Genomic DNA, 24,605 nt, shown 5'->3' on the forward strand with positions numbered 1-24,605 from the left:
CCAGGTAGGTCTAGTCTGACGTTATTCAGCTTCTCAGAACAACAACAACACATACACACACACACATTCCTCTTTCTTTTCATGTCAATTAATTCCTACTGGGATTATTAGCATTGCAGTAATTATTTGTGATGGTTTAAGGTGCATTTAGTGAGACTGTGTAGGGAAAACTGTTCTGAAGCAGGAGCTTCAGAAAAAGGTCAACAGTGGGTTATTAAGCAAAATAAAATTAAGCTTTTTAAATTAAAGTGTTCTGGCAGGAAGGACCTAACCTCTTCTGGCAGGAAAAAAAAGAGTTAGAGAATATGTTGTATCTCATTTCAGAGTATTTTGTTGACAACAAGAACTACAGCTATGCCACTAAATCTATTTTAGAGTGAGATTGCTCTGTTGCACTGCAACTAATGTATCTATGAACTTGCAAAATTGTCTTTTCCTTTAAAGGTCCATGAAAGATGCAACATTATTAGATTTGGAATCCACAGTGGTACAAATCAGTATTTATAAAAATATCCCAACACATTTCTTCAGGAGAATAACAGGCAGGCAGCAACAGAGGAGGGCAGAGCAAGAATTTGGCACACATCAGAAATCAGAACATGGTTATGATAGCAATGGATATTTGGGCAGCATTCCTAGGAAAAGAGGCAGTGGCACAGAAAGAGCACTGGATGGCCTCTGACAGCCAAGGGAGGCAGACAGCCAGCCTCATCACTATTTTGAGATTTATTTAGCAATCATGATAGGGTTGCCAGATTGACAACCAGTGGGAGAGGAAGAAGTTGGGGATGGGGGGGTAATGATGATGTTGCACATGTGGTGCCAGTTCTGGCCGCTAATCTGGAGAGCTGGGTTTGATACCCCACTCCTCCACATGCAGCCAGCAGGGTGATCGTGGGCCAGTCATAGTTCTCCTAGGGCTGTTCTCACAGAGAAGTTCTGTGAGAGTTCTCTTGTTCCCATGGACTTGAGAGGGTATCTACTGTGGGGAAAAGCAAGGAAAGGAGCTTGTAGGTCACTTTGGGACTCCTTTGGGTAGTGGAAAGCAGGGTGTAAACAACCAGCTCCTCCTCCTCCTCTTCCTTCTTCTATCTACAAAAATAGTGTTGTGCTATTGGAGCAATGCTGATTTTTTTCAGCAGTTTCAGACCCACTACCCTGCCCATCAGTGTCAGTGCAGAGTTGGGGAGGTCACCCTACCAAAAGCAGAGCTGGAGTATATTAGCCTGAGGAGATCCAGGTAGCAGCAGAACGACAACTGAGTGAGCAAAGGTAGCTGTTCTGTCCCAGAGCTCAAGCAGGGTGGCTCATTCACAAACAGTGTCCAATGCAGAGTAAACTTGTTTTAAATTTATTAGGCATCTCATAGCAATAGACTTATAAAGTTGCTGGAGTCCATCTATCAGGAAAAAGGTTTCACAATCAGAGTAGTTCAGCAGTAGAATAGGCTGCCTAAGGAGGTGGTGAGCTCCCCCTCACTGGCAGTCTTCAAGCAAAGGTTGGATACACACTTTTCTTGGATGCTTTAGGATGCTTAGGGCTGATCCTACGTTGAGCAGGGGGTTGGACTAGATGGCCTGTATGGCCCCTTCCAACTCTATGATTCTATGATTCTAATCAGATAGTGATTCAGTGCGATCTTGTTTGGTGGAAAAGAGTGCAGGTTCCATTTGCTGTGAACAGCGGAAGTCTAACAATGGAGTTTGGAGGGACATCACACCGGCATTTTGGAAGCCCCATGTGAGAAGCTCCACCAGGCAGAGGGGACAGACAGGGGCCGATTTGTGAAACCCCAGGAAAGACAGGGCAAGCTGCAGGGAAGAGAGGCAATGGTGGCCCTGCAGATAATCATAGAACAGGGCTGAGTCTCTCCACCTCATGAAGCAGCTTGGGGAATTCTAGCAGTACCCGGCTTATCTTCAGGAACACACATTGCCAGCCCTGGTGTTTTCTTAGTGGCCCATCATACAGAGCACCCTCTGGGCCCAGTTCATGAGTCACCCTGAACACATGTACAACCTGTGTACACTGTACATTTTGCTTTTCTTTATACATGTATAGAGTAATTACCATATCACACTGACTGCATGTAGAATCATAGAAGCATAGAGTTGGAAGGGACCTCCTGGGTCATCTAGTCCAACCCCCTGCACTATGCAGGACACTCACATCCCAATCGCTCATCTACTGTAACCTGCCACCCCTTTGCCTTCACAGAATCAACCTCTCCGTCAGATGGCTATCCAGCCTCTGTTTAAAAATTTCCAAAGATGGAGAACCCACCACCTCCCAAAGAAGCCTCTTCCACTGAGAAACCGCTCTAACTGTCAGGAACTTCTTCCGGATGTTTAGATGGAATTTCTTTTGAATTAATTTCATCCCATTCTTTCTGGTCTGTCCTTCTGTGGCAAGACAGAACACTTCTGCTCCATCCTCTATATCAGGAGTAGTCAACCTGTGGTCCTCCAGATGTTCATGGACTACAATTCCCACGAGCCCCTGCCAGTGTTTGCTGACAGGGGCTTATGGGAATTGTAGTCCATGAACATCTGGAGGATCACAGGTTGACTACCTCTGCTCTATATGGCACCCTTTTAAATACTTGAAGATGGTTATCAGATCCCCTCTCAGTCGTCTCCTCTCTAGGCTAAACAGATCAAGCTCCTCCAACCTTTCTTCATATGTCTTGGTCTCCAAACCCCTCACCATCTTTGTTGCCCTCCTCTGGACATGTTCTAGTTTGTCAACATCCCTTTTCAACTGGGGTGACCAAAACTGAACACAGTACTCCAAGTGAGGCCGAACCAGAGCAGAGTAAAGCAGTACCATCTCCTCCCATGATCTGGACATGATACTCCGTTTGATACAGCCCCAAATCCCATTTGCCTTTTCAGCCACTGAGTCTCACTGCTGACTCATGTTCAATGTATGGTGTACTAAGACTCTTAGATCCTTTTCACACACGCTACTGCCAAGACAAGTCTCCCCCATCTTATAATGGTGTATTTGGTTTTTCCTACCTAAATGCAGAACTTTACATTTGTCCCACATGTGTGTGATTTAAACCCAAAATTTATCCAGGTACTGTCTGACAGCTAACAGTACCGGTCCCTGTGCTTGCTCTTACAAGCAGATGTATGCACAAACATGTATTCACTGTAATGTGAACCGTGCTTGACAAAGAGAGCAGTTCCTGAACCCCTTTGTTCCTGACTCTCTTTCTTCTCCTGCCCTGAGAAGACCTGGCAAAATGAAACTCATGGGGTCCCTCTATGTCTGCCAATGTTTGTAGCAGGATGATGTCACGATGGTTCCTCAAATTGGTTTGTCAGGGTTAGCTCTTCCATGACTGGAGTGTATCTCTGTGTGTGTGTGTGGGGGGGGGGGTGGCATTTGGGTCCAGGGGACATGAGGAGTAGTGGGAGGAGGGTCCTGCTGCAGAGGTTGCACCTGCTTCCCCTTGTTACTGGTCCCAACCATCAGTTTGGAAAACAGTTTTCAAAATGGAAGATCATTCCATTAGCCCAAACTGTTAACGGACAAATAAAATCTGTTACCTTAAAAAGCTTCACAAATTAAACCAGGCACTCTTTACACAAAGTCAGACTGGTTCTCCAGGCATGTGATCTTCAAAACAGAACATTTTGCTATTTTAAACAAGAGCCTCTCAACAGGGCTGCTGCACCTGAGGGCAATTAGTATGGATGCTTTTACAGCCATGGGATGAGATCAAACAGCTTATTTACCCAACAGGTACCAGACTATATAATTTGATAATCCATCAGGCTTGTCTTTCCAACTGCACATTTTTATCCTATTCCTTAGGTTTTTCAATAATGCCCAAAAGCTGTGTGAGCATTCATTCAGGTGTTTAAATAATGGCTCTCCTGTATTTTTTTTGCTCTGTTTCTTAGATCTCTCCATTTCTTTTTCAAGGCTTCTGTTCCTCCTAGCTTGAGTTTATTGCAGAAGCATCCAATTGCATGGACTACAAAGGCAGTATTGCACTGTAAGGTCTGAGACATGGCAATAGCCACCCAAACCTACGCAATCCCTACGTTCTGATGGCAGAGTCTAAATAGGCAAAGAAGGCCTGGTTCCCCAGAATGTTCCACCCTATGCTCAATTGTCCATCCGCTGCCTTCTGCTCATTCAATAGGCCTGTATGGGAATAGTTTCTTTTCTTAATCACCATCATTGTGACTGAGTCATTGTTTTAATGGGGTTTTAATGGGGAATTTTATTTGTATTAAAATATTGTGAACCGCCGCGAGCCGGTTTCCGAGAGCGGCGGTCATACAAATCAAATCAAATCACAATCACAATCACAATCACAATCACAATCACAATCACAATCACAATCACAATCACAATCACAATCATCATAAACCTAATCAGGAATTCGACCGGAAGCCAGCGCAGCTGCTGGAGGATGGGCTGGATGTGGGACCTCCAAGGTGTTGCTATGAGGACCTGGCCTATGAATTCTGGACCAGTTGCAGTTTCTGGATCCAAGTTAAGGGCAGGCTTGCATAGAGTGAGTTGCAGAAGTCCAGAGCTGACCGTCACATGGATCACTGTGTCTAGGTGTTCTGGGGCCAAGTAGGGCGCTAGTAGTTTGGCTTGGCAAAGATGGTAGAATGCCAGCCATGCTACCATCGTGATCTCAACCTCCATTGAGAGGGAGGCATCAAGAATCAGACCCAGGTTCCTGGCAGAGTGGGCCACTGATAGCTGCAGTCCATCCAGGGTAGGTAAGTGCTCTTCCTTGCTTGGACCCTTCCTGCCCAGCCACAGGACCTCCATCTCTGAAGGGTTGAGCTGCAGATGACTCTGCTTATGCCACCCTGTCACTGCTTCCAGGCAGCTGGCTAATATTTCTGGGGGAGAGCCAAGGTGGCCATCCATCAGGAGGAAGAGCAGGGTGCCATCAGTATATTGGAGGCAACCCAGCCCAAACCTCTGCACCAGTTGGGCAGAGGGCGCATAAAGATGTTAAATAGAATTGGAGAGAGAACTACCTCCTGGGGGACTCCACAAGCCAGTTGTTTGCTGTACAAGCTAACATCATCCCCAGGTGCTTCTTTCCCCTTCAGTTTGCCACAAGCTGTCTTCCTGCAGTGTAGGATGGCTCTGTGGCTCGGGAGGAGAAGGGTACCACCAGCTATTGGTGCAGTTCCCATGGTGGACTCAATGAGATGGGGCTTAGAAGCTACAGATTTCTCTGGCTAGATAGTGAGGCAGACCAATTAACTTGATTATCGATCATATTTGATTCACCTGCAACACCCACTCCCCATAAGTGCCTGCTAACAAAGCTTTTACTATATTATGACTCAAACGCCTCCCTACTTCACTCACAGCATCAATTCTATGGTGAATACCAATCTAGGGGACAGCATCTACAAAATTGTAATAATTGTGATTGCAGGTGGTGTAATTCCGCTTAGGATAGATATTCAAAAATTATTTTAAATGTATTCATTACTCTTGAAAGAACAAATCTGAAATGGGGTATAAAAATATAACAGCTGTTGTACTCAACTCTCAGTTGCTTCAATAGCATTTCCCTCTCCAGTTATGCATACATTGTGTCTGTTCTGACCCATAACTGACCATACTGAGGAGAAGGAAACAATGACAATTCCCTACTCATTAATCTTATTGGTCCTTGGTAGCAATTTTGTCCAATAAATGGCAAATTAAAATCTTTTCTCATTTAAGGGGAACAGTTTTCCCAGTCGATTCTGTCCTCTGTTGGGAAATAAATGTCTTTGTTGACTGATTAGCATCTTTAATTTTTCTTTTAAAATGAAGCAGAATCCTAATTACATGCTCTGTTACTGACATCTGTTAAAGTATCCCATACTGTTTCTTCCATGCTGGATTGAGTCTTCAGAGTTTGGGGGAAAAAATTCTCCTCCATGAGATTTCATATTTTTTCTGATTAATCAAACTTAATCACCACAATGTTTTTTTTTAAATTCTCATTCACCCTGAAACAATTTAATTTCTTTTCTATTTATGACAGTTTGCTGTCATCTATTTCCCTGAAGCCATTCTTCTGTTTCAGAGCTTTGATCGTGTTTTCCAGTTGAGTCCTTAACATTGTCAGCTTCTTTATTGGCCTTTCCAAAATAAGAATAATTGTCTAATGACTAAATATAGCATTATATACATTTTTTTCATCTTCCTAAAACATTCCAAAAGGTAAAGGTAAAGGTATCCCCTGTGCAAGCACTGAGTCATGTCTGACCCTTGGGGTGACGCCCTCTAGCGTTTTCATGGCAGACTCAATACGGGGTGGTTTGCCAGTGCCTTCCCCAGTCATGACCGTTTACCCCCCAGCAAGCTGGGTACTCATTTTACCGACCTCAGAAGGATGGAAGGCTGAGTCAACCTTGAGCCGGCTGCTGGGATTGAACTCCCAGCCTCATGGGCAAAGCTTTCAAACGGCTGCCTTACCACTCTGCGCCACAAGAGGCTCGTCCAAAACATTCCAAACTCTTTGTTAATCCACATTCCTGCGAGTACACATTTCAACAACTCATTCTGAAGGAAGATGCAGCTCTATCTTGATTTTCCTCTTCTCTAATCCTTGTTCTTCTCTTCTGCAAATGTATTATTTAGTCCTAGTAGTCTAAAGTGCTAGATGAGGAAGTATAGATGGAATCTCCAGCTGTTTAGCTATATACTCAAGAGTGTTAAGTGAAAAAATTTATCCGCATCTAAAAGTTCCAATCCCAAACTGTGAGTGTTGCAGCAGTGCAGGAGCATAATACAAACAGATAAATGCAACAATAAAAAGATAAAAAGACATGCAAAGACATGCAAATCAGTTATATTGCCCTAAAGGGAACTATATCCCTATAAAACCCTATATTTCCCTACTGGGGAAAAAAGCATACAAAATAGAAGATGGGACCAAAAGGGGCTACTCGTGGAAGCAAATTGCTGCATCCAACTATTATTTCTGAATTATTAACCTGACTGGCACCTATGCAAACAATTGAAACGACCAAAATGTGCCACAAAATGTGATGCTACAGAACAGCCTAATATCCAAGCTTTTGACTCATTGCTAATAATGGAAGCAGGCACTCATGAAATCCTAAGAAAATTTCATTTTCTCATTTAGTCCTATTTAAAATCCCTTTATATGCTTTAAATAGTGTGCTACTTACAACATCTAATTAAAGCATTAAAGTGCCTAATTCCATGGCTCTCAACCAGGATTTCTTGATGGCCCTGGGAGGGCTTCCCAAATGGGTAGGAATATATATAATTGGGTAATATGACCATATATGGTCATGTCAAACCCCCCTCTCCCAAATGGCCAATGATAGGCCTGGAGAGGGTGGGAAGGGGAGGGGTCCCAGCCAAGCACATGCACATCTTTGCTTCCCAACCATATTCTGCACGTTCACACCTCCCATGGGGTTTCTTGAAGCCCGAAGAATGTTTCAGGGGGTTTTAAATGATAAAAAAGTTGAGAAAGGCTGGCTTAAAACAATATTCACTATATGCTACAAATCAAATATTATGTAGATACAAGTGAGTTCTACATAGAAGTTAGCAAAACCTAAGCTTATGAAATTACTGAAATGCTCTTGAATATCACTTACTGCAGCTTAAAGATAAAAAGAGGACTAAGGGGATGATGTGTGTTTCTGTGTTATACTTTATAGTTATACTGTGTTACATTTATTCAGCCTCAAATGTAATATCATCATGCTCATTTAGAAACAGCAGATATTTTACTTTGCAAAGTTAGGGAGCAATGAAAAAAACCAAATAACTATTTCAGTTAATTAATTACTAATTGTGATTGTATTTGTTAGAAATATTAAACTTACTGGAATACTGGTGGTTGTCATCACTCTCATCTGGAAAAATGGGAACAAAACACAGGAATAAGTAGCTGGAAATGAAACATCAAATGTCTTCAGTTCAAGAAAAATTACGGAATGTTGGTGCTCTTGATCAATGTTTTTTTCAGCAAGGCAATAGGAAAACAACAGTGTGCCATCAGGTCAGTGCTTGTACATCCAACATACACTCCAATACCTATTCTGAGTACCCTGAGATGATCAGACATGGCTGTGCTGCAGAACCCACATGTTCTCTGTGTGGTGGAGACCTAAGCAAAGACCTCCTATCCTCTAAAGCTCTACTTGGCTGTTTTCCTGCCAACCTCCCAAGGCCTGCTGAAGTCTTTTTCTGGTGGACTTTTAATTAAAGTTAATGCCGGATTTTAAATTGTGGTGTTAATCTTTTAAATGTTTTCAAATGTAAATGTCAATATTTGTGACTGTATTTGTGTTTCTGTTGTTTAATTACTTGGCATGGTCTTCTGGCAAGGTGCCCTAGAAGTGTTCTTATTAAGTGCTACTGAATGCAAAGGGGCTTATGCTATTATAACAATGCCTAGGCATGCAGCCTGAGACCACCAAGTTAGTGCATAATAAAGTGTAAATAAAGAAGGGCAAATGCAAGTTTAGTCAACAGATCACCTTTCAGTCCTGCTCAAGAGCCTTCACACAAAAGACTGATAGTTTCAGAAACAGGTCTCTTTATTTTTTCCACCTGAGAGAGAACAACTCTGCTCCATCCTCTATATGGCAGCCTTTTAAATACTTGAAGATGGTTCTCAGATCTTCATGATCTAGTCACAAAGGCACAGAATCAGGAGGTGAGCTTTTCTTAGCCATTGCTCCCTTGCAGCATTTTACATCTGTCTGCATGCCATGTGTCAGTGTCTCTATTCTCCAATACACAAAGGGACAGATTGACCCTTTGACTGACTGGGAAAGCTTCCCATGGGCTGCTGCCCTGAAGGACTGTTGTCAGCCAGAAGCCAGCCAAGCTAAGCCCCAGTCATCCTGGCAGTTCCATAGGGCCTTCTTGGCTTGGACCCAGCCAATGACAGCGATATCAGGCACAGACTTCCCCATCAGCCAGACTTGATGCTCATTCACCTCACAAATCTTCTTTGTCTGCTTTCTCCTCTATATGAATAACTATTACAGCTCAGAATGCTTGTAATGGATTGGCAAGGGATTAGCTCAAGTGGGTGCCCTAATCATTTTCAAAACAGCAGGTAGGGTTGTGCTAGCATGGCTCAAAGCTTTCAAAGAACAGGGTGAGAAATTGGCAATGAAAAGGAGACACTGATGTCAACATGACATCAGTGGGAAGTCTGAGGCAACAGCAGTGGCAAAGAACTATCTGAATTACTTGGGGAATTTATTTTTTGAGAGCTCTGCTTTGTAGCATGTTGACTTCCCTTGGTGTACAAGAAGCAGGCTTTGCTTGCTGACAGATGAATTGCTTTTCAGATACTTTTCTTCAGTAATGGCTCTGTTCAGCTTAACCACCCACAAGAATCACCACTTTGTTTACTCCTCTCAGGCACATTATGGCCTCATTAAATAAAACCCCTGGGGTGTGTTATTGCTGCTTTGAAATATAACCACATTTTCACAAATTTTAATAGACAGTTTGTATTAGAGATCCAGATTTCTAAAGCTACAATTTGCACAGATGACTTCTATTTGTCTGCTGTGCCTTATACCAGAGTTGCGTAGAACATTTAAAAAGATAACATGGTAAACAAGGGGATTCATTATCATGGCTGTTTTACTTCTTCCAGGTACCTGGTATTGAAATCACTCTTTAACTATTGACAAAAAGTAACATTAGAACTAGGAATACATTCACCTGACAGATTTGTTTGTCAGGTGAATTTATCTCTCATTGACTAATTATGCACGGGGTGAAAAGGCTGAGCCAGCACTCACATGGCAGAGGGGCAAATTCCCACTTGTGCATGATGCTGATGCCAGCTCGGCCCTCTCCCACCCCTGTCCTACTTTATGGCCTCCAATGCCCCACGGCAAGGGAACACTGATTTTTTTGCATCCCCTTTTTTGCCATGGTTGTTATCAGCAGCCAGGCCAGGCTAGGCCTATGCACACAGCAAGACCTTCCAGGCCCAACTAGTCCTCCACGTATGGCGTTCCAGCAGGGACAGAAAATGCCTTTTTTATTTTAACCTTCCATGAAGGTGGGATTGCCTTTTCACACAATCCCACCCTCATGGAAGTAACCCCCCCACCCCACCACCACTGCCAAGTGTGGTGGAACCTTTCCACCCCAGAGTTGTGCATGCTCATGTACAACTTCAAGGTGGACCCTATGCGCTGAGGGAAGTTGTCCCCTGTACATACATGGGAAGTGATGGGGCATACTGCCATGCTGCAACAAAATGGTGGCATCCCAGCATGGCCAAGCATAATGAGTCTCAATAACCTTGATAAAAAATGATCGGATCACAACAATTATTACTATCAATGTTTTTGTTGAGTTTTGTGTCTATGCAGCACTCATTTATTCTACAGAGCCAAGTTGCTGCAGTTGAAGCTCCAGTTGTCAACCTTTGAACAGCTTGCTCCATTTCCTATTAATCTCATAAACCATTATACCAGTGTTCCCCAACCCCAGGTCTGGAGACCGGTCCTGGTCCGTGGATCAGTTGGTACCGGGCTGTGGCTCCTCATTGTCTTCCTCCTTGGCTGCTGCCCCAAGGGCTGCCCTGACACTCTTCCGCTGGCTCACCTTTGGTGCTCTCCAGCGGCCACCATGGCTGGGGCTCCCCCTTGGCATGGCACAGTGCACCTGCTGCTGGCAGTGCTCCCCAGAGGGCGGTGGAAAGTCAGGGGCACCAGCGGGAAAGTAAATGGAGCAGGGGCTCAGGTGGTGATGTCCCTCAGCAAAAGACTACCCCCCCGGGCCTCAGTAAAATTGTCAAGCGTTGACCGGTCCCCAGTGATAAAAAGGTTGGGAACCACTGCATTATACCATTGCACCATTTCTACCATTAGTCAATATTTATGGTATCATGGCATAATAGTATGCATTGGCTTAAAGAATAAATAAAAATGGAGGCATTCTTCTCATAAGTCAGTAAATGGAAGGAGAAATGAATCTATGATTTTATTTTTAGTTTAATTTTTTTATTTCATTTATATAGAGAGCCAGTTTGGTGTAGTGGTTAGGAGTGCGGACTTGTAATCTGGCATGCCAGGTTCGATTCTGCGCTCCCCCACATGCAACCAGCTGGGTGACCTTGGGCTCGCCACGGCACTGATAAAACTGTTCTGACCGGGCAGTGATATCAGGGCTCTCTCAGCCTCACCCACCCCACAGGGTGTCTGTTGTGGGGGGAGGAATGGGAAGGCGACTGTAAGCTGCTTTGAGCCTCCTTCGGGTAGGGGAAAGCGGCATATAAGAACCAACTCTTCTTCTTCTTCTTCTTCTATGCCACCCTCCCCAAAGGCTCAGGGCCATGTACATAGAACAAGAAAAATGATACAGGTAACATCACTTCTAGAACAACAAGGTGAATAACAACAACAATAACATGAATATAACAACAACATTAAATAATGGTGGAACTACAAGGAGCCTCAGCTCAAATAAAGAGCACACGCAGAAGATATATAGAGACACCTAAATAGTAAGGGCATTTCCACACATCATAAGTGGCATAACACTACATATAATTGCGCTTCCTGGCCCCTCCTCACCATTTCTGCTGTCTCGCTCTTCTCTGTCGCCATGTCACCCTTCTCCCCCCCACACAAATGCTGCTGGAAATGGCAGATTAGAGCAATGCAATTTATATGGGGGAAGCTTAGAGAGGTATGCTTTGTGCTACAACTTTGAGAGCCAGTTTGCTGTAGTGGTTAGGCGTGCGGACTTCTAATCTGGCATGCCAGGTTCGATTCTGCGCTCCTCCACATGCATCCAGCTGGGTGACCTTGGGCTCACCACGTCACTGGTAAAACTGTTCTGACCGAGCAGGAATATCAGCGCTCTCTCAGCCTCACCCACCCCACAGAGTGTCTGTTGTGGGGAGAGGAATGGGAAGGCGACTGTAAACCGCTTTGAGCCTCCTTCGGGTAGGGAAAAGCGGCATATAAGAACCAACTCTTCTTCTTCTTCTTCTTCTTCTTCTTCTTCTTCTTCTTCTTCTTCTTCTTCTTCTTCTTCTTCTTCTTCTTCTTCTTCTTCTTTTTCGGGGGATTTTTTTTTTGCCTTTGCCTGCACCATTGAACATCTATTCATTGCTCCATACAGTTAACTTAAAAAAGATGGGAGAGGGAGGCAGGTGTGAGGGTGGAACATTGGAGGCAGAGATAGTGCTTCTTCACCTCCATAATTTTTTTTTGCTGCTGGCCTGCTGGTTGCTCTCCGGTAGGTAGTATGCATATGTTGGTCAATCCACTTTTGGGGATTCACCAACAAGTGCTTTTAAATGGAGGATGTAGCCGGCTGTTTACTGCTGAGACGCTGCATGTATCAGGAATTAGGCTGAGCCCAGCCTGCGGAGTCTAGAATAGAAGCACATCCGAAATCCAACAGCCAGTTGCAGATTTCCAAGAGAGCTTTATTAAACTAAGTCCACAGAACGCTAAAGCATGCCAAGATCTTCCTAAGCAAAGATCTTGATAATAACAAAGTACAAGAAAGTGCATGGGGCAGTTATAGAGCCCACCAAATAAGGGAGGGGGGATTCAAAGGTATTTCGGCGGGAGAGAGAGAAAGTTACAAAGGAAGGTTGATTCCCAAGCTGCCAGATGGCCCGGAACCTTATCAAGCGGTTGGCACTTTGTTGAGACTTTGAGTTGTCTCCGCAAGGACACTTACAGTAAGACTGATACATTCACATGGAGCCTCTCCCACTGGGAAAGGGAAGGGAGGAAGAAGACCAGGGGACAGGTTTATTGCTTTATGGCCTTGGTCAGAACCGGCTGGTGAGATCTGAAGAGTGTGGGTAGCGAAGCACAGGGATGGCATGAATCGGGGTTCATGACAGCATGTTGGCGACATCATGTGGAGGGGCCAGAAATCCCCTAAATCTAAATTTAAATGTATTTTTTTCTTTTAATTATCTGCCTTTTAAAATTGGAAGTGGCAGAAGACAAGCAGTGAGGGAAGGTGACTGCTATGAGAAATCCCTATAATTGTTCAAGAATGTAGTGTAAGAACACAAATTAATTTGGACACATCCAAACAACTGAATGAAAGATCAGTTTCCTGCTCACAACCTGTGAGCCTAACTATGCCTAATTAATATATAGTTGATGTATATTAATGGAATGGATGGAACTGATTTATTATTCTGAGACACAAATACTTGAGCAAGTGTACATATACATACATATTTGCATAAGTACATACACATTGGAGTATTTGAACACTCTCACTATTATGCCCCACCACACATATGCTGCCCACAAACTTGTGTTTAGATGTTCTCACACTGACACAGGGACACATACTCTGTTTTGTGAAAGGAATGCACAGAGCGGGATGGTTTTGCTTTGTACCTATCTACCTGCCACTGTGGTTGTATCGATGCGTGTTATACTGAGCAGCTCATTCTTTTGTAGGTCTGCATGAAGAAGTAATACCTGGGGCTTTCTTGTGAGAAGTGTCACTTGAATGGAATGCTTTCTACTCCGGCAAAAGTGGGGGAAACCAAACTATGATATTACCAAGGGCAACATGGTGGGAGATCAGACATTAGCAGAAGCCGCTTTGCTGTCTGTATGCCATAGTGCATACATGATGAAGATTTTTGCATTTGGAATTTGATTTTTTTTTAATCATCAGTTTATTTTTCTGCATTTCACCAGAATAGTAATATCCAGTGACTTGAGAGCGGCATGCAGCTCTTTCGTATGCCACATGTCATTCTTCTTGGCACTACTGTTCATGGCTTCATGCTCCAGGAAAGTGGGCAATTTCTTTAGATATTGGAAGGATTTCATCATTACTATGAGCCCAAGATAAAACTGCTTTATTTTAAAATCACAACGCAACTTGTCCATGACCATTAATGTATCAAGGCTCTGTAAATGGAAAGTTTTTCTGTTTGAGACACGCTCAATGTATGCAGCCAAATTTGCTGGCAGGCTGGGGCATCCCATGGCTGAATTCTAGTCTTAAAAATCCCACTAGTGGAGAAAGATACCTGTAGCTTCTCAGAGGTACTGTGGTAGTTCTTTTGAATATGCAAATAGGATCCAGACAAGGAATTGCAAGAAAGATAAGGAAGTGGATAAAAACATGAAAAATCTCCCCACAAATATTGCAGGAGTGTGAAATGAATATGTTCTAAGGCTAGAAAAGGACCTACTTGTTCTCCTTGCTCTCCCCTCCATCCGTTTTTCATACTTTTTTTGGAAAAAAGACCTGATTCTCAGCAGCCTTAAGTAGGGATGTGCATGAACAAGGAAAATATGGCTCAGCTCTCGAATCAAAAACCGTCACAAATATTTTAGCACCAAATGAACTGATTCAGTTTGTGAGGTCCATAGTGTGGTAGAATTCCCCCTTTGGTGCACTAGAGACATAAAACTCACAATAGATCTCCAGGTGACCCTCTGTTTGCCCTCCAAGTTTGGTGAACTTTTGATTTGCAAGGTTCAAGTTACAATCTCCCAAAGAAAGTGTCCCTTACTAGGGAAATGGCATAAATGACAGGCACAGGTTAAGGAGGTTCAGGAGTACATAGAATGGACTATATACAAGCTGCAGCCATCAAACTTGCAGGAGATTTTATTTATTTATTTATTTATTTATTTATTTATTTATTTATTTATTTATTTATTTATTTATTTATTTATATTTATATATCTTCTAATGCTCCTCTACTTGCCCTCCAAGTTATGTGCAGTTTGGACTTAGGGAGTCTAAGTTATGCCCCCCTGAAGAAGATGCCCCCAGGAAATTGCTTTTGGGGATAATGTCAGGTGCTGGTTAAAAATTATATGGAATGAACCTCCTGAAAGCTACACACACCAAAAACACAGAGAATTTCACCCTGCCACACACTCCTCTACACTCTCTCCAATTTGGCAGCAGATTACATTTCTGGGATCCCAGTTATTGACCCTCCCCCCAAAGGGTCTCCTACATTTATACCCTTCCTTCCTGAACACTTCTGAGTGCCATGAGGGTGAAATTGGGTACAAGGGGTATGCATCGCGGACAGAAGACATCCTCCAATCTCTGTACCCCAGACACCAAACTCATCCTGCCAACCCACTGGAGACCAGTCCTAGAAAATATCATCAGGGTTCTTTTAACCTAATCTATTCCTGGGGCTCTCCACAAAAGCAAAGGAGTTGTTAGCATTGTCAAGAGACACCAACAATTGCTAACACTTTTTGGAAAGGAGGATTCTGACATTAGTGACACAAAAACTGGAGGGAAGCCCACAGTTTGAAGACATTTCTGCACCCTCCCCAGTGATCCCTGCATGGCAGAGTGCCAGGTGTCCCACACTCATCTCTGGAGGGGCACAACTCCCAGTACTTGTCCTCCTCTACCCTCCACAGGCACCTGCAAGGAATGCACCCAACTATGCTTCTACCAGAGGAAAGAATGGCAGCCAGCAGAAGGGAGAGGAGTCTCATTCCCTTTCAGCCGAGAAAAGTGGAGGCAGAACAGAAGGCCTCTCCAAGAAAGTCTTCCTGCCTTCAGGGTACTGCGGCTGGAACATCATGGTGGACCGCCCTCCAAGAAGTCAAAATAGCTGTGTAGAGGGTCCAGGAAGGAATCTCTTGCCTCATCAGAAAGATGATTGCTGTGGATGGCCAACCCTTCTTTCTCATGGAGGACATAGCCTTTTGCCAGCTGCAGTGGTGGTCAAGGCTCAACTATCTAGAGTGCCAGGCATAACCATGTGCTTCACAGCAGATCTCTGGAGCAGTCAGCAGGACTGTCAGGGCATGTCCCAGGCCACATGAGGGCACAGTCCAGTCACCAGGCTACTGCTGTATGTTTCTGCTATATGTGCAGGGGATGGGTACAGACCACACAGTGCAAACATGAAATGAAAGTTGCTTCAAAATTACCTGGCTGGTAAAAATAGTTAGTGTTCCTTTCTGAGATGCTGTTACCAAAAAATCCAGCTGTGATATCTTTACCATGCACTTTATCACATCACGCCTCTTGACTCCTGCCAAAAACAGAATATTTCTTATAAAAATATATCATAATAATACATCTAGGAATTAGGTAACAACTAAAAGCAAGCTATGAACCATCTAACTTCGAGCCTTAAGTACAGGGTGATAAAAATGGTTTACATGATAAAATTAGATTTTAATGACATTAGTTATTTGTATATATGTTTTCTGCTGTCATTATGTCTGCTAAGCCTGTTGAAGATACAAATCAATGTGCATAGAATATGATATCCTAAGTATCATACAGATACAGATACTGTGTGTCTAGCATACTGTTAGCCTGCTCTTCTTCCAAGGAGCCCAGGATGGCCATACATATTTTTCTCTTGTCTATAGATGTCCTGTCCCAATCAAAATAATATGACTTCTATAAACCGATCTACTTATTTTCTTGTGAAAATGTTCCCCGTTTCCCCAAGCAATGAAAGTAGCGATGCTTGAAAACCAACAAGTTGGGCTCGCATCCTGTTCACTGGTCACAGACAGGGAGCAGATTTTTCAGTGACTGGTTTGACTTCTAATTGAACCCTTTGTGGCTATTTGGTCAGCTACTTCACCACATTCCTTCCAGACATTGCAATATAGCACAAATGTCCTTTTGTGCATGAACGTACACATGCTGCCCAATTGAGTTCTACCACGCAAACAGACAATTACAAATCATTTCATTCCAACCCAGTCACCATGACGAAGTCTGTCAGACTCACAACATTATTGCCCCTTCGAAAAAGAGAGTGTGGTCCCCAGACTAGTTCTAGATGGCCTAATATATCACAAAAGAGAATAAATTGAAAGTTTAATATTGGATCAAACATTTACAAGATGATTTATAGTTAATTATTTCCTGAGGCTGGCACCTGATTATAGAATCCTTGTCGACTAATAAGTTTTAATGGATTAAATTAGCAAGTGTGTCCCTATAAGATAAATAGTTCTAAAGAAAAAAGCATATTTCTTCCCTGTTTATGATTCTGTATGCATCAATGACATGTACATCTGACTCTAATCAATGGTCCAAACTATAGCCTCAGGATAATCACATCTGTATCAAGGGAGATATTCTGCTGGACACAGCAGAGACATTTAAACTGCCCATTATCCCAGTAATGTATGCAGGGCATGATAAGAAGGTAGATTTCTCAGTCTTTTCCACCATAATCCATGGTTTCTGGTTATTCACAATACCTCAAATTCACTACAACTTGAAAGCATTTATCAGGAAAAAATTCAGAGAGCGGTGTGCAGGACACAACCACTAAAAGTCCAGTTATATAAGAAAGGATGGGAAGTTGTAGAATAGTAGTTCTGAAAATATCCAAGAGTTATAATGTTTGGAGAGAGAGATCCAGGTCTCCCCCAATTTAAATCCCTACTTAGCCAAAATGGAGCTCTTCTACCAGTCCTTTGGTAGAGGCTGAGTGGGAGCCCTGGGGTATTCGATCTGGTCCTCCCCCCACCCCCAGTTCCTACTGCAGTGCTAGACTGTGTTGGGGGCCTGTTTCCATCCAGCCGGTACTATTTCATCGATATTAAGATCGATGCCTAGAATATGGGGAGTGATTTTTAAATATATTAGTAACCACCATTTTGTATTTGTATTTATACCTGCTTAAATTGTTTTATTGCGGTACTTTTAACTGATATTGCCTTTCTTGTTTTTGTGAACCACTGCAATTGAGTTTCTGGGAGCGGCAGTATAGAAATACAATGATAAATAAATATAAACTTAAAAAACAGGGTAGCCAAGTTTCCAGTGCAGCAGAAGATCTCACACTTGGCTTCTGTTTTCCACTCCCCAGTTGAATGGCATCAGGAGAAAACTTGGATGTGTCATTCATTCTTTCTAGGACCAAATCTGCATAGGCGGAAAAGGCTGGGGCGATGTCCGTATGGACCGAGGCTAATTCCTATGTTTATATGACATTGCCACCGGGCCACCTCCCTCCCAGGTCTGGCACAGATTGGGCCCCAGAAGCCCCATGCTGAGGGAATATGGAATCTTGGTGCTGCAGGGGCCAGTGGGGCCTGTCCCATGGCAGAGCCATCTGGATGGAAAGAGTCGGGCTTCCGGACCCAGCTCCTCCTCACCCTACAAAGGCCTACAGGGGGCAAAAATTGCCCTAAACAGCTTCATGGCGCTTCATGGCACCACAGAGTGGACCAGGGCAGTTTTGTTTCAGTATGCAAGAAGAGGGGATTGTGTGGAATGCAATCCCACCTTCCAGTAAAATTTTTTAAAAACCCGCCACCCCTGCATGCGGCAGAACCTTGGTTGCCACCATTCTGTTTTCCAAGGGGACACAGCATGCTGCAGATGATACAGCCCGGAGTGGTGCCACTGGTGCGGAATCAGCGTAGGAGTAGCCAGAAATGTTTTACCATAGGGTGCCTGGCAATTCCTAGAGAGGTTTTGGGTTTCCCCAGAAGCAATGTCATGCTGTTGCTGTTCACCCATGCCCTGCCCCCCCCCCATTGCTTTCCTCTGCAAATTCTTCATTGGTAGTCTCATGTCCAAGTAGCAATGAGATTTGATGAGATTGGGGTATATTATATCATTCCATACCCCACCAACAAATTATATTACAAGTTTATCACGGCTGTGAAAACAAGGCATGGATGTAATAGCAGAGTGGGCATTCTCAGACATTTTTAGACATTCAGTTCAGCATACTGCTGCTTTATTAAGCAAAAAAGGAGCTTAATGTGTAAATAGGAACAGATGTTTAAAATGGAACAGATGGCTGATGTTCATTTATTGTGTCTTGCAGCAGGGTTATACAATGCATTTGCCAACTAATACAATAGTGTCTTTAGGGATTCATGTTTTTAGAACTCGGAGTGCTTTGCATCTGAGTCTCTGTGATCCAAATAATATCTTCTGGGACTTTCTTAATGCTACTTTGTTGCTGTCAATGGAACCCTACTGTAGTTGATCATTTCAAAGCAAAGGTTTTTTTGCCAAGAGAATTTTGGCTCTTAAAAATCTTTTTGTGTGTGTTTTATCTAAAGTAAACTATTTATGAAGTTCATCCCCTCCCAAAAACACAGCATGAATATTGTTGCCCCAGCATGGCTGAGCTGAGTAGACTGCATATTCAAAGAACCATATTGGTTCCCAGCTTGCTTGCAATCACATCTCCAAGTGCTGGTGTTGATGTATATAGCCCTAAATGGCCTGCCACCAGGATAGCTGAAGAACTACTTGCTCTCACAGGAGCCTGCCTGACCCTTCCTCAGGGGCCCTGCTTGGGATGCTCCCACCTTTTGAGGTCAGGTGGGTGGCTACCAGCTATGAAGCACCATTACAGAGAAGGATGTGGCCCTTTCTCCCTTTATAGATCTGCCCCACAATAACGAATTTTAGGCTTCTTGTAAAAACAGTTTTCTTTGCCTGCCCTACTACAGGTTGCATACAATAAAGATTTGGTTTAGGCATTCATGCTGTGACTGGGATTTTGATGCTGTTTTGCTTTTATGGGATTTTAGACCTTGTTTCTCTAATGTCTGGAAACACCTGTGATGATGGTCAAATGACAGGATATAAATATTTTAAGTAAAATAAATAAAATAATTTAGGACACATCATTAAATTGTGTTTCTTAATTAAAGTTAACAGACTGGCATGGATTTTGATTAAACGGACAAAGAGAATCATCTGTTTCACCTCTATGGAAATTGTGAATGCTGATGGGAACCAGTATTAAAAGGAAACTTTTAATAGAATATAGGGTAACTATTAATGTAATTATTTTTGCTCTATTCACGAGAAATCACATCCAAATTTTGTTTTGGACTAAACATCCAACCTGCTTTTGTAATCCGCTGCTTTTTGGATACCAGGAAAACCATGTTTTCTTCATCAAGCTGGGCAGCAAGAGCATCACCTTCCACTATGAAATAGCCAAAGAGCTAAAAAAACAAAAACAAAAAAGCACAAAATTGAGATGCCATCGAAGGTTTCAGAAACCCAGTGGCCTGAATTATTGCAGTATACCATATGTATATTTATATATATGTTAAGGTAGACCCAGCTGGCTGCATATGGAGGAGGAGCCAGGAATCAAACCCAGCTCTTCAAATTAGAGTCTGCTACTCTTTAACTCCTTCACCACACTGGATTTCAACAACAAGCAGGAAGGGTGGGTGAGGAGGGCCTGAGGAGGGGCAGGAAGGTCACAGTGCAGGTGTATGTCCTAGTGCTCTTTGTATTCCTCGGTGCAACAGGCTTTGCCTGTAGCGGTGAAATATAGAGCAGTCTCTCTTGGTAACTCAAGTTTTTCTGCAGGCCAACCTGGCAGGATTATTTGCTTATTGGGAGACTCTTGTCCTGAACTGTCACTGCCTGAATTGCCCGTAAATGACGTTGGGAAACTGGTAAGTGCTGCAAAATATTTATTGATTCAATGTCCCTCTCAATGGCCTCTTCTTCATTGGGCTTACTGAGGTAACCTCAACTTAATGTGTCTGCCATGACCAGATGTTTTCCTCTGTGATAGTGAAAGTGCACATCATCTTTCTATAGTCACAACAGCATCCACTGAAGTGCTTTTGGGTGCTCAACAACCAGGATGGTTTCTAGAGATAGAATCATAGAATCATAGAGTTGGAAGGTACCTCATGGGTCATCTAGTCCAACCCCCTGCACTATGCAGGACACTCACATCCCAATAGCTCATCTAATGTATGGTCTGATTTGTGACCTGCCTAACCAAAAGTGAGCTGATGGCAGTATTCCACTGCAAACACTACAGCCTAAAGTTCTTTTTCACTCTGTGCATCCTCTTTCAGTTTCTGAAAAAGCTCAACTGCCAAATGCGATGGGTTGCTTATTTTGTAACAGAGCAGCTCCTTGGCTGGTCTAGCTGCCCTCCTGGACTGTAGTATTCTATGGTTCTTATATGCCGCTTTTCCCTACCCGAAGGAGGCTCAAAGCAGCTTACAGTTGCCTTTCCATTCCTCTCCCCACATCAGACACCCTGTGAGGTGGGTGAGGCTGAGAGAGCCCTGATATCGCTGCTCGGTCAGAACAGTTTTATCAGTGCCGTTGCGAGCCCAAGGTCACCCAGCTGGCTGCATGTGGGGGAGTGCAGAATTGAACCCGGCTCGCCAGATTAGAAGTCCACACTCCTAACCACTAAACCAAACAATGCTCCTCGCTAAGATGTCCTTAATCTTCTCAGATGCCTGCTGGTGACTTTCTGACCATTCCCACTGTACATCTTGGTGTGTCAGAGGCCAGAATAGTTCACAATAATCCACCAGCCCCTTACACAACTTGCTCAAGTAGTTAGATATTCCTAAAAATTATTGGACATCCTTCACATCCACCAGTCTTGACCCTCTTTAATTGCATCCATTTTTCTACAGTCAGTTTTCAGACCGTCTGCTGAAAACAAGTGACCAATGTAAGTCTTAGCCTGACCTCATCTGGATTCAGTCTTATATCCCATTCTCTGCATCACTTCAAGAACAGACGCAACATTTTGTCACAATCTGCTCTAGCTTGTGCTTCCATATTCTCTCACACTCAGGGCCTTTACGCACGGGGATCTTTGTTGCAAATTGTTTGCGGAATGAAAAATCGCCATTTAAAATAGTGGAATTCGTCGTTATGCATACCTGCCTTTGTAGTGGAATCAGTTGCGTTTTTTAGCGTTTCCCACAGGCTTCCGGTCTCGGCAGAAATCGCTAGAAAGGAAGCGCTATTGCCAAGCTCGTCCCGCCCCTGGCCGTCAAGCAGCCAATGGGCAGCCGTTAGCATGCTCCCAAACAGCCCCTTTCCCTTTAAGAAAGGTTTAAAAAAAAAAAACAGACCCATAGCAACGAATCTAGGTAGATTCGTTGCAACGGAGAGACCCATCCAGCTGCCTAATGTGAGCTGTCGTTTGATTGTATGATCGTTGGCACGCTGCCTCGAGTGATAAAAAAAAAATCCCCCCCCCTCTCACGGGCCCGATTTTCGGCTGAATTAATGTGTAAAAAATAAAGGGACTTTATTTCAGCAAACGGGCTTTTAAGTGGTTTGTGCTTAGTGACTAAAGGTGAAGGACTGAAGCCAGGGAAGCCTCTAAACAGAAAGAGGCTCGCTGGTGCGTTTATCCCCGCTCGCTCGGAGAAAAAAAAATGGCGATCGCTTCGCCGGAAGTTTGGAGGACAGGCTCAGGAGGAGGGACTTTGAAGAACCCGCAACAATGGTAACGCACAGGTCTTTAGCGCTAGTGTTGCAGATTGGTTGCAGGAGTGTATCGCTATCCGGAGGGTGAATCCACTTTTCTGGATTCCCCTAAAAGCGCTACAACGAAGCGGTTTTTGCTGATTGGTTTCAGGAGTGTTGCAGATTGTCTACGACGTCGTGCGTTAAGGCAAATTAGTAGCGTTTTCAATTAGCAACCATTGTGCTATTTTGAAGCCGTGCGAAATGGCCCTCAGAATATCCTCTGTAATTACTTTTTCCTTGAAATGTTCTCTGTTTCCTCATTTAGCCTAGGCTGGAACAATTCTGGTGCAGGGCTGATGGCCCTGGCATATGTAGCCAAGGATATCTGCCAAAGGGCATTGCAAACATAGTCAAATAACTCCAGTTCAGTGTGACAGAGTCCATTCTTTTTGGAAAAGGAATTAGGCTAAGTGTATCTGGCCTGTCATTTCTGTTCACAAAAACTAGTAATTCAGTTAGGAAGCATGAATAACTAAATGAGCAAATGTGTTCAGTCTCACACGGAAGGAGAAGGCGTGTTTTTTTACACACCAGGGGGCAACTCAAACAACTGCTGCTGATGGCTTCACTTATGGCAGAAATGCTGGCCTTGAGGGTGCTGGATGAAGGGGTGGTGGAGCACTGGCTGGGGAGAGGCCTGGACTGGGCACTGGGCAGTGGAGGAGTGGCTGTAGATGGCATTGCTAAACTGCTGCTGAGATAAGTACTGCATGATAAGTATTGCTGCTGACTGACATGGTGTGCTGGTTCTGATCAACAGCATAGGGTGTGTGGCTTGACTGGCTGCTCTGGTACTGCTTGTGTTCAGGGGTGCCAGAAGGGAATGCCAGCTGGGAGGCAAAGTGCCGCATTGTGATCTGCTTGACTCAGTCAGCTGGTATCAGGGTGCTGGCCTGGCTATGTCCGCTCAGGCTACCTTGCATGTTGAGGATGTGGATCACTGCACTGACAGCCATGGCCTGCTGGTAGGCTACTGCAAACATGTCGCTCTGCTCTTAATGGCGGTGTTTTTCTTCCTCATGAAGAACTTTTTCCGCTGTAAGAAGAGCTGATACTTCTCCTCTTGCAGGGCCTGAAGCTTCTCCTGCTGTTTAAGATGCTGTTTAATCTTCTCCAGGGACAAGCATTCCTTCATCTACTTCTGCTGCCCCTCCTGCTCCTCATTCATCTTCTGCTCTATCATTTTGTTTATCTTGTCTTCCTCCTGCCACTTCCACTTAACTATGACATGCCAGTACAAGGCATAAGCTATGGCCAAGCTCAGCTTTGGTCACTCCAGTAGAGCCAGCATCATACACATACCCCTCCCCAGCTATGCTCGCAGAGTTCCCTGGGACCAAAAAAGGCAGGCAGCCAGCCAGCCAGCCACCCCGGCCCAGGCCCTTCATCACTTCAGAATCCATTATTGACATCAAAAAACTAGAAAAGCTTAGCAAGGAACAGGTCACATATAACATCATCAAAGCTGGTAATGGGTCTGTTGTATGGTCTGTTCAAGGGTTTAGGATCAACACAAATGTGCAGCCTCCCTGATGGTTTTCACACAATAATTAGGCTGTTTATCCAGGCTATGCTGGATTTTCTGGAGTCATTATGCCTTTGGCTTGTAAACTGGACAGTTCCTGCTTCAGTGCTATAGGTATCCTCCATTGGGGGGTTCTAACAGGCCGCACACTGGAGTCTGTCATAGAATTATGAGCTCAGACAACTGAGAGCACGTGGAGAGAGCTACTGGGGAGAGTTGCTGCTGACCAGGTGAGGCTATTGTGCTGCCTGGGTGAGGTGATTTCTGGGTAATTGTTGGGAGGCTTAAAAAGGGCTGCTCCTCGCCAGAGGCAGAGCTCAAACAACTGAGAGCACGTGGAGAGAGCTACTGGGGAGAGTTGTTGCTGACCAGTACTTGCACTGCCTAGACATTACAATGGACCTCCAGGACACTCATCCCATCATCTGCAGTGAGTGTGACATGATTGCCTTCCTCCCAGAAGACAAGATGGACTACAGCTGCCCCAAGTGTAAGCTGGTAAGACTTTTGGAGGAAAAGATTAGGGGATTAGAAAACAGAATTATTACTCTGACCGAAAGTAAGGAAGGGGAGGAGTTCATAGACCAGAGCCCTGCAACTCGGAATAAAGACAATACAACTAGTCCTGAAGAAGACAAGGAGATTGACCGCAATACGGAGCCTCTGCAGACAGTTCGGAAACAGACTCAACGGCGAAGAGCGAGACAGTTCTCAGGGCCTTTGGAGCTCCAGAATAGATTTCAGGCCCTTGCAGAGGAGGTGCAAGGGTCAACAAGGGAAGAGGTCCCAAAACAAAGTCCAAGACAAAGGGAAGAGGCCA

At 44.0% G+C, this 24,605-nt stretch overlaps 1 protein-coding gene and 1 pseudogene across 2 annotated transcripts in view; both read right to left on the reverse strand.

Annotated features, from left to right (window-relative positions):
- WDR64 (WD repeat domain 64) overlaps window positions 1–24,605 on the reverse strand; it is a 110,334-nt gene that overhangs the window by 74,698 nt on the left and 11,031 nt on the right. For both annotated transcript variants that reach the window (XM_077344975.1, XM_077344969.1), the window contains exons 3-5: window positions 19,850–19,952; window positions 15,930–16,033; window positions 7,857–7,886 (exon numbers count right to left, since the gene is read on the reverse strand). In XM_077344975.1, coding sequence (XP_077201090.1) covers window positions 7,857–7,886; window positions 15,930–16,033; window positions 19,850–19,952 — 237 coding nt within the window. The remainder of the gene's footprint in view (window positions 1–7,856; window positions 7,887–15,929; window positions 16,034–19,849; window positions 19,953–24,605) is intronic.
- Window positions 22,826–23,551, reverse strand: LOC143832909 (uncharacterized; annotated as a pseudogene).

Source organism: Paroedura picta, chromosome 1 (genome assembly GCF_049243985.1).
Source record: "Paroedura picta isolate Pp20150507F chromosome 1, Ppicta_v3.0, whole genome shotgun sequence".
NCBI classification, from domain to species: Eukaryota; Metazoa; Chordata; class Lepidosauria; order Squamata; family Gekkonidae; genus Paroedura; species Paroedura picta.